The sequence below is a fragment of the Syngnathus acus genome, chromosome 13, assembly GCF_901709675.1.
Source record: "Syngnathus acus chromosome 13, fSynAcu1.2, whole genome shotgun sequence".
Classification (NCBI taxonomy): domain Eukaryota; kingdom Metazoa; phylum Chordata; class Actinopteri; order Syngnathiformes; family Syngnathidae; genus Syngnathus; species Syngnathus acus.
In genome coordinates this window covers 905,686-916,499 of record NC_051098.1, presented here as the reverse complement: position 1 = coordinate 916,499, position 10,814 = coordinate 905,686, and the positions used below count along the sequence as shown (strand labels likewise).

The following is a 10,814-nucleotide window of genomic DNA, read 5'->3' as shown; positions in this document are numbered from 1 at the left end:
GGAGACTGAGTTTGTGGCTGTGACAGCATATCAGAACGACAAGGTGAGTCAGTTTGCATACTCAGGTGCCTCTATTGGTGCTGTTATAATTAATATATCATACATGATGATCTTAATTATTTTTTTCCCAATTCCCTAACATTACACAAAACACTATGTCCATTGTCTGCAATCATAGAAAATATTAGCCGTAAATACTGTGAGAAATCATATTTATTCTTCATACAGCAAAATTTTCGGCTCTTCAGAAATTACCCATTTTAATAATCTAGACCTAATGATTGAAAATTGGATGAAGATCAAAACTGAATTGAATTGAAGATTTAGATGGGGGCTATTTTGCTCATACCAGATTTTCACCTCACAAACGCTCATTGGAACTAACTCTGGCGAAATTCAAATATAAACGAGGGATTATGTCGAGGACTCTTGATCAACAAAGGACTGGTCACCATGCAGCTAACGAAGACTGATACTAAAACTCTCCTTGTTGAAATAGAAAACGCCTTAAATGCTTTGTTTAAGAAACATATTGGAGTAAAGCATCCAAGTATTGATAGTAAATGGACTGACACTGGAATTTAAAGATTTCTGGAATGCCTTGCTATATTCGTAATACAAGCAGCAGATTAATTATTCACATCACAGTTATCTGTCGAAGTATTGCAGCCCGTGTGTGTGTGTGTGTGTGCGTCTGCGTGCGCATGTGAGAGAGAGGGAGAGAGAGAGAGAGAGAGAGAGAGAGTGTGTGAGTGTGTGTGTGCACGGGTTTTCTTTGCTCTTTGGAGTAACAGCCTAAAATAATTATTTTGTTGGCGAATGTCCAATCAGAGGCCCAATGAGTATAAAGCCTTTTATGAAAATCCAAAAGTGTTGGGCTCTATTTTAATATTTATTTGTAGGAAACATAAATAAATCTAAGAGTAACAACAAGACAGTGTTTTTTTTTTTTTATCTTTGCTGCTCTTATCACTGACAGATAACACAACTTAAGATTGACAACAATCCATTTGCCAAAGGATTCAGAGACACTGGGAACGGAAGAAGAGAGAAAAGGTTATTACATTATAATTATTATTATTATTATTATTATTATTATTGGTCGACTGGTTAGCGCATCTGCCTCACAGTGGTCAAGAGTTCGAGTTCGGCTCCGGCCTTCCTGTGTGGAGTTTGCATGTGTTTCTTCTGTGTTCTCCGGTTTCCTTTCACATCCCAAAAACATGCATGGTAGGCCGATTGAGCACTCTAAATTGCCCATAGGTGTGATTGTGAGTGTGAATGTTTTTTTTTTTGTCTATGTGTGCCCTGCAACCAGTTCAGGGCATCCCCCAACTACTGCTCAAAGTCAGAGGGGATAGGCTCCGGCACGCCTGCGACCCTCAAGAGGGAAAGCGGTTCAAAATATGGATGGATATTATATACTATATATCAGGGGTCACCAGCACGGTGCCCGCGGGCACTAGGTCGCCCGTGAGGACTGCGTGAGTCGCCCGCAGGGCTGTTCCAAAATTAGCTCAATTAGCTGCATCTATTTATTTTATGTTATTTTTGCTATTCTTGTTTAAATCACACTTACATGTGAACTGGAAATAACAATTAATAATAACACATAGTTAAAGCTAAATTGAGCAAATTGGCTATTTCAGAAGTGTGTGTCAAACTGCTAGCCCTTTCGTTAGTACCCAGGAAGTAGCCCTCGGTTTAAGAAAGGTTGGTGACCCCTGCTATATATACATACTACTAGATGCTATTATTACTACTATTACTATAAATGTTGTCGTTGACAGGAAACAATTAAGTCTGCCATCGTTGCGGATGTTTGACGACCAGCGCAGGGATTGCGGGGACTCAGATGCGTCAAGTGAAACTCCAACTGTTCGAGACGCCATTCATTCCCCACTGGGAGCGGGTAGAAGAACAATGATGTTATTCCCCAAATGCAAACATGTGTATTTTAGGACGTATTTCCCTATTGCAATTTACGGATACACTCGTATGCATGCCTCTGAATTTATTTCCCCTTCCAAGACTTTCTAACTAAGGCACTTTTAGGCTTAACGCGATTCCCGAATTCTGGTCCGCATAAAATCGAGGTTCTGCTGCTTTTCCTTTAGTGCATGCACAAATAAAAAAAATATTATTTTACATTTAGTTTGATTCAAAAAGGAACAAATGCTGATTTTATTTCGGTGTCAATTTGCAATTTTTTTATTAATGTGACTATACTCACATTACAGAACAGTTTACAGCCACATCTTGGCAATGGGCATAGGATATGATAGTATTTACTATACATTGTTCATTTTAGAGAAAACATTATGATCATTTTTTTGTTTCTTCATTTTAACCCTTATTTCCGAACACTTTAAACAGGCAGTGCATGACCACCACTCTGGCCGCAAACCACACACTGTAAAAAACGAGTTGTTGGTCAAAATAAAGATGTCACACTTTTCCCGAATATTTAAAGTTAAGTTAAAAAGTTAAAGTCCCAATGATTGTTACACACACATCTGGGTGTGGTGAAATTTGTCCTCTGCATTTAACCCATCCCCGTGTGATTTTGATCCATCCCCTGGGGGAGAGGGGAGCAGTGAGCAGCAGCGGTGCCGTGCTCGGGAATCATTTGGTGATCTAAATTTGGTGATTTAAAGTATATTTCAAATAAACTATTATTGAGTACATGGTACTAAACCTATTATCTAGCTAAGGAGAAAAAATATTGTTCCTTCTGTCTTTCACGTATCGTGATAGATGGCATTAAGTCTATGTCTGGCTTTGCCTGCCTTGCTGAGTTGGAGATCCGAGATCGAGCATATAGGGTTGATTAGAATTCTGACAGAGGTGCAAAATCTGACATTGTTGATGGATCAAAAGATGTAGCTCAGCTTAGTCTATTATGCTCATCCCGATGGAAGAGAGGCAGTCTTCTGTTTTACTGTTTAACATTTTTGTTGCCTTACGTCACAAAAGTCGAGGGGTTGATCATGTTCTTTATGATCCTGAATGGGGCGCATCCCCAGACCATATTAGTTTATCTTCCACTTCTGCCCTTTTAAGAGTGCTATTCATCAAAGAATAGGTTATTTTTCAGGCTTTTTACAGTCACCTCAGTTTATTATTATTACAGCTGATAAATTTGTTGACTTTCATAAATCCTATTAGAATCGTTCTAAGAACAAATGAAAACAAATTATAAATAGATGCCTACAAATTGCTGAAATCAATATTTTTACTGTGTTTGGAAATGTATTGTGCATTCACCTTGCGTTGTGTATCACATTCACCTTGCTCACCGTTTTGCCTTTTTGTAATATTTGTTGTTTTAGATGAGAAAACATGCACTGACAGTGAGCAGGAGCTTGAAAATCATGGTGAGCGTTGCACAAGCTCAAACAGCCTGGGGACTGAACCTGTGTCTCCCTATAGCACTCGATGTGAGGAGCGGATCAGAGAAAGGCCTGATATGGACATGAAGGATGACCACACATTCAATGTAAGGTACATGGATCAATACAAAGCTGAGATGAGGCACCGTAAAAACACAGCTGATATGTCGTTTAAAGACTCTGAACCTGGAAGCATCAGTGCTATTAAGGACAACTTCTCCCCACTCGTGGTCCAGACCGAAAGCCCTTCACACTTAAAGTCAGGTCATTTACAAAGCTTGGCACTGACTGGCCTCCACAGCCAACAGTTCTTTAACACTCTAAACACCGGATCACCACTTTTGTTTCACCCTGGGCAGTTTGCCATGACCCATGGAGCCCTTTCTGCTATGGGAATGGGTCATTTATTGGCCTCTGTATCTGGAGCAAATAGTTTGGAAAATAGCCACCTTTCTTCTCAAGAAGCAGGAGGAACCACCAATGCCTTCCCCTTCCATTTGTCTCAGCATGTCCTTGCCTCTCAGGTAAGGCTGACAATTCATTTTATAAATGATCTAGCACACCTATACACCTGCACCGTTAAGTTTGATATCTACTCTATGGCTGTAACTGTGAGGTGTTTTACTTTACTCTGATTCACCAGTACACTAACCTGGCACTATTAGGGGATAGGTTCATCAGTTCTCAAAATTTTACTTTTTCAATCAAGTAGCATGGCAGAATTTTGCATGGCAAAGGCTTACCATGACTCGAATTTGTAAATCAGTACATCATTAAAATATGTGAATATGAATCAACATCGTAGGATTACAGTTTAGTCACAAATACTACCAGCACTACTACAAATGATAATGATAATAATAGTAGTTGTAGTAATAATAGTCATAGTATTGATAGTAGTAGTAATGATAGTAGTAGTAATAACAATAATAGTAGTAGTAATCCTTACTTTCAACAAAAGTTTGAATTGAATATTAATAGTAGTAGTAATCAAAATGTTCAACAAAAGTTTTAATTAAAAAAAATACTCATTCATGTAATCAGTTGCTCTATTGACTAGACTGTATTGCTGAAAAATAAATATCCACTTTACCCTGTTGCATTTCAGGGCATCCCCATGCCTCAGTTTGGAGGTTTCTTTCCCTATCCCTACACCTATATGGCAGCAGCTGCAGCCTCAGCCATCCCAGCAACCAACACTTCCAGCCCATTCTCCAGAAACCCTTTTCTGGTCACATCTCGACCATGTCTCCGCTTCAACCCGTACCGGCTCCCAATGTCTTTGTCTCAGAGTTCTAGCCTACTTACAACCAATCTGCAATGTAGCCTCAACCCAGGCTCTAAATCATGCAGTCGGGAGACCAGCCCAGTACACAACAGCCACAACAAGAATGGTGGATCCTACGGGAGGGTCAAGTCTCCCAAAAGGAAAGACTCTCTGAATGAAATTCAGAATATTCAGAAACTTTTGAGTGGCCTGGAGGGCCATCCATCCCCAGCAGAACATTCTCCAGAGTGATATACGACTCAGTATGTCATGGCTTGGCTTGCAGATGCGAGGACTATTCTGTTATTTTTAGCACACTACAACAACTAAGGTGATGTTTTGATTAAGAATTGCTATTGAAACAATTCTACATTAGTAAAAAGCCCAACACCAAAGCTGTGATATAGAATGGAAAAACTTATAACAAACCACGACCTCCCAATTTTCATCCTCAGACTGAATCTTCCTGACGGGTAACATAAACCTACATAGTATGTTTAGGGTGGCGGGGGGTTATTTGGGAAAGTGGCCTCATAGTATAAAACAAAAACATCAACAAAACTAGACCAGTTTGAGGCTGTGATCTATTAATTGCATTCATGGGGAATTTTATTCAAGAGAAATGGATTTCTGATCAATTTATGTAATGTGAAGCTAAATAAATCTGTAAATAATTATATGCAATTGGTATTAAATTATTTAAGTGTGTGTACTAGTGTGTATATATTTTGAATATCACACTTTGCTATCTAACCCACTCCATTACATAAAGGCTCGTCAACAATTTAAACGTGTTTTGAGTCACTGATTGTGGGACATGTGTGCCATATTTGGTCTACGGTATATCCAGCAATATTTTCAGAGCAGCGGAGAAAACGGTTCATGTGATTTAAAACACCTCAGGTTACTTAACTTCAGTCAGGCTATTGACTATCAAAGCAATCCCTTATTTAAAGATACGTCAGTTGATGGATTTATTTAATCAGTAAATGTTTCTAGTCATCCTGGTTGTCCGTATTTTCTGATTGTCTCACACTTTTTAATAAAACTTCTGTGTTGAAAATGTGTGTGTGTGTGTCATTTTAGTAATATTTACATAATTTGGTAGGAACAAATTGGAGAGACATCGTCAGTTTACATATGAACTGTTGGACAGGAGCGCCCTCTGTTGGCCATATGCAAGTAAAAAGTTGTTTTGGAGTTTATTTGTTCAAGAGCGTTTTAATGTATTTATGTACAGTTAACTATTCACTCAACTTAAGCGCTCTATATTATTCTCTATTTTTTTATAGGGTCAAATGAATGGATGAGTGGATGGAATTTTGAAACTGTGGGGGCTATATATAGTACGTATCTATATGTAAATAAGCAGTATGAATGATCAATTATCATGTGTATGTATACCAAAAACCCATTATACTACAACACTTTTACCACATTTGACCAGAGATTAGTTTTTTTTTTATTATTATTATCCATGCATCCATTATCCCATAGCGCTTGTCCCCACGGGTGTCACGGGTATACCGAAGCCAATCCAGCATTCATGGCGCAGCAGGCGGGGGACACCCTGAACTGGTTGCCAGACAGTCGCAGGGCACACAGAGACAAATAACCATACGCACTCGCACTCACGAGAGGCAGGTGACTGTGATTATATAGATCGTGAGGTGACACAGGAGGGGAGGGGGGACGCGAACAGAAACCATGGCAAACATGTACACATAATAAAACGACCGGGGACGAGTCGTGACAGATGGGAGGCATAAACTGGGTTTTCAGCCACACAGGTCACCTATTCCCTTAGTTCTGGGGAGAAAACTGAAGGAGTGTCGCTGGCAGGATCATCATCATCAGTTCTCTTGCTCAGCGAGGGGAGTGTCGCCATGCGTAGAGCCAATCAGTTTAGTTAGTCTTCGCCAGTTGGTTCGGTCCAGTGCTAGGGGCTCAGCTTCAGCTAGATCCATCGAGTGTGAGGGGCACCGCGGAGTCGTTTCCAGCCAGCAATTTTGGGTTGGAAATTGAGGATAGCGTGAGTCGAGTGTTCAGGGGGGAGTCTTTTGACATGGCCATACCAGCGCAGCTGACGTTGTGCTGCCAGGTGGGATGCTGGAGGCTGTTGTGTGCGTTCCCGCAGCACAGAGTTGGGGACTTTATCCGTGCATTTTATCCCCTCTATAGTGCGCAGTGCTCTGGTGTCAAAGCCATCGATTCTGGCAGCCTGGGTCTTGTTGAGAAGCCAGGTTTCTGCTCCGTAAAGGAGGATGGACAAGACTGAGGAGTTACTATATATCTTTAGTTTGGTCTCTCTTGATATGGAGTGATGTCTCCATAGTGAAAATAACATGTGAAGTGATGAACTATACTACTAAGTCTTAATGAGATTTTTTTGTTGTTTTAGTTATTTATTTGCGGCTCGGTGGCGCACTGAGTAGCACGTCCGCCTCACAGTTAGGAGGGTGTGGGTTCGATTCCACCTCCGGCCCTCCCTGTGTGGAGTTTTCATGTTCTCCCCGTGTCCGCGTGGGTTTTCTCCGGGCACTCCGGTTTCCTCCCACATCCCAAAAATATGCTTGGTAGGCCAATTGAACACTCCAAATGCCCCTAGGTGTGAGTGCGAGTGCGGATAGTTGTTCGTCTCTGTGTGCCCTGCGATTGACTGGCAACCAGTTCAGGGTGTCCCCCGCCTACTGCCCAGTGACGGCTGGGATAGGCTCCAGCACGCCCACGACCCCCGTGGGGACAGAGCGGTGCAGAAAATGGATGGATGGATGGATGGATAGTTATTTATTTGGGCTTTTTACCTTTGCACGTTTATGTTCATAGTTCAAAAGGTTTTCTGGTTCAGAAATAATTCATTAACAAAAAAGAAAAGTGAGTTAAAGCAAATATAGTTACTTTAAATCAGTGGTTCCCAAACTTTTGCAGGCTGGCGCCCCCTTTGGCTCCCCAGTGAATTCCTAGCGCCCCCCCCCCCAAGGCATTTATATAAATAAATAATACATTTATATAAATAAATAAATAATACATTTATAATATCATTACCATTACGTTGAATTAGTGGGAGCACTGAGTTTGTTTCTCAGAAACGAGCCGGTCCCATCTAGACGTAATCGGAGACAATGACACCCGAAGTGATTTAAGGTTTGTCTTTTATTGCAGGATGCTTGGTCTCCATGTGTTGAAGCAGTTTTGAATGCTTCACTGCCTGGTTAGTTAGCCTGTCGCCACATATTAGCTTTGCGGGCTCGACTGGGGAAACATGTCACGTGACCGGGACGAGTGTCTTGACCTGAATTAATTGATCGTCGATAAAAAAATTTAATTCTGTGCGGCTTGGCGGCCCGGTACCAAGTGACCCACGGACCGGTACCGGTCCGCGGCCCGGTGGTTGGGGACCACTGCCCTAACCAGCTCAACACAACACAACACGGCGCGTTCTGGCGAGTCCCCAATTTCATGTTGACTTGAACTCAAGATGATGTTGACCGCCAGAATGCGGTTTTTATTATAAGATAAAATTCTGAACATTACAAGCTTGAAATTACAAACCTGAGCTTTTGCTTTTGTAGTCTATGCTGTCGGATCTGACTGGGCCAGAGCGGCGTGTTGTGTACAAATCGACTGCCGCCCCCCTACCGCCCCCCTACCGCCCCTTTCTTCCTCACCGCCCCCCCAGATCTTTCCACCGCCCCCAGGGGGGCGGTACCGCCCACTTTGGGAACCACTGCTTTAAATGTTTTGCACATCGAATACTTCATTTGTATATCCTTAGTGTCTTACCTCAGTCCAGCATTTACAGCAGTTTGTGTTTGCACATTCTGCAAACACAAACTGTTTGCAGAATGGTTAGAACTGCTTCCGTATTTGAGGTTAGGGTTGTAGTGGCACCTGAATACTAGTGTAGAAGAATGGGTGAAAACAACAAAGAATTGACAATATGCCAGAGCGTAGCAGCAACAGTTTTTATTTTTTTATTTGGGGAGGGTGAGGACTATGAACTTTTCATTTTTTGGAGCAATGAACTTGGTTAAAGGGCATGTAAAGACACTATGGGGTCAGAAAATGTATTTGATAAAGATGGACTTGTATTATTGGAAACTGTTGTGAATTTTTGAATAAAATTGCGAATTGAGGAGGAATCGATGAAAAATCAACGGTTTGTATGTGATCGTTGAAGTTCATCCTGGAAATTGCCGAAGTGACTGTGACGTAGATTATAGGAGGCCGAGCGTTGTCGAGTTACTTAGCCCATGTAAGCATAATGGAGGATACAGAAATGGAAGCGATGTCGTCTGACGAATCTCCCTCAGATGATTCTTCACCTTCTGATGAAAATGAAGAAGATTATGATTTCTTTCTTGGGGTACAAGGCTACCAATTTGAACCAGTGAGAAGTACCCCAGCGACTGAAGCATCGCAAAACGAAGGCGCGGAAGTTACAGCCGGATCGGGAGAAAATCAGTGGCTATGTACTGATAATGTTTTGGGTGTCCAATTTAATAAATTCTACGAAAATTGCGTAGAAAATTTATTTTCATAATATATTCGGCAACATATTGTTTTATAGGGTAGAAAACAGTAGGAAAATCAATTTTTAGGACTGGGAAAACCCATGAACGATTATTACTTTGGTGTGCTAATTCTTATTTTCCCTTTGCACACAGTATGTTACTACCGAAGTTACACCTATAGTTATAAGCCTAAACTTTTTTATTTTTCAAATAACATAAAGGTAACATTTTCATACCCCAAGAATCTCCCTTTTGGCAATTGCATGGCTCTGTCTTGGCACTTTCGAGGGGGGGGGTGAACTTGGGGGGGCTCCGTTCTTCTTCTTTCGTGTAACGTCAAATGTCCAACTCGGTGTCGCGTAGCCATGCCCGCATCTCTGGTCCTAGGTCGAAGAGGCTGGCTTCCGAGGGTGGTCCATATAAGGGGCAGATGTTGATTATATGGTCGGCGGTCTGCTCAGGGTCACCACACTCGCATGCCGCACTGTCCGCCATGCCCCACGTCTTCATTGATGACCCAAAGCGACCGACCCCAGTCCGTAGGCGGTTCAGCGTGGTCCATTGCCGGCGTGGTAGGTCGTCTCCTCCCATGGCGCCATGTGAGCCGGCGCTCATGTGAGCCGGCGCTCATGTGAGCCGGCGCTCATGTGAGCGCCGGCGCTCATGTGAGCCGGCGCTCATGATCGGTTGCGAGCGTTTCACCCCCATCCCTTCCCAGGTCACGCGCACACAGGTGTCCGTTTGCAAGATAATCAGTGACACCGACACTTCCTCATTCAAATGTCCGCACACCAAGGACTAAGGCGACGCTAAAATCAGAAAAGCTGCAAGTGACGCTGCACAGGGAAACGCAAAAAAAAAACACGGACTACTGTTGAGAGCTCTCTATACTTCGTAAAAACTCTACACACTATTAAGCGTCCGCGCCGCCCACTCACAGTGATCGCAAACAATAAAAAGACTATGGATTATTATTTTGTTCTTGCGTATGAAGATGAAATAAAAAAGATAAAATGAAGAATGATTTAATTTGGTTTAAAAATCTGATATGATGCAACCTGGCCTGTCTACTGCAGTCGAAACACCAATATCACCCTTCTCATTAATACAACAATAACAATAATAAAAAAAATATAAATCTAATAAAAAAAATCATTCAACTTTCATAAAATTTTTCATTTGTATTTAATGTATTATTATATTAATCTTTAACTTTTCTGGTGGTGTAATTGACAATAGATTCTCATTTGCAATATCAACCTATCTGCAGACAGCAAAGGATATAGTTACATATTTACAAGTTAATTTACAATGGTAATGGTTCGAGGAATGTCGGTGCGAATGGTCGGCGCCTATACAATTTCATCTAACCAAATCTGGCCCGCTTTGCAAAAGGTTTGGACACCCCTGGCTTAAACACACTCTTCCTAGCAAATATATTTCCAGGAGTCAAAGCGTGGCGCTACCACTGTAATGAAAAATAGGTCGTAGTTATTTTCAGGGCTTCACTGTCATCAAATGTGCAAAATATTGACAAGATTGGATCATGTGGGTAACATTATAGCAGTTTTTGAAGTCAAAGCTACAATAAATATTAAATTAAATTCAAAATTTAAACCAATTCCTGATAATTTTAGCATA

General features: G+C 41.5%; 2 protein-coding genes across 2 annotated transcripts in view; both read left to right on the top strand.

Moving 5' to 3' along the window:
• The window catches only part of LOC119132869 (T-box transcription factor TBX2b-like), a 6,602-nt gene extending 4,482 nt beyond the window's left edge, over positions 1-2,120 (top strand). Inside the window, exons 3-5 of the mRNA XM_037268447.1 lie at positions 1-43; positions 980-1,056; positions 1,791-2,120. The exon at positions 1-43 is cut by the window's left edge and continues 104 nt beyond it. Coding sequence (XP_037124342.1) covers positions 1-43; positions 980-1,056; positions 1,791-2,040 — 370 coding nt within the window. The 3' untranslated portion in view covers positions 2,041-2,120. The remainder of the gene's footprint in view (positions 44-979; positions 1,057-1,790) is intronic.
• A 1,130-nt stretch (positions 2,121-3,250) lies between these two features.
• LOC119132715 (T-box transcription factor TBX2b-like) lies at positions 3,251-5,723 on the top strand. The gene is made up of 3 exons (XM_037268182.1): positions 3,251-3,257; positions 3,333-3,916; positions 4,501-5,723. Exons 1-3 carry the CDS (start codon positions 3,251-3,253, stop codon positions 4,909-4,911), a joined length of 1,002 nt encoding a protein of 333 aa, XP_037124077.1. The 3' UTR covers positions 4,912-5,723.
• Positions 5,724-10,814: the final 5,091 nt, after the last annotated feature.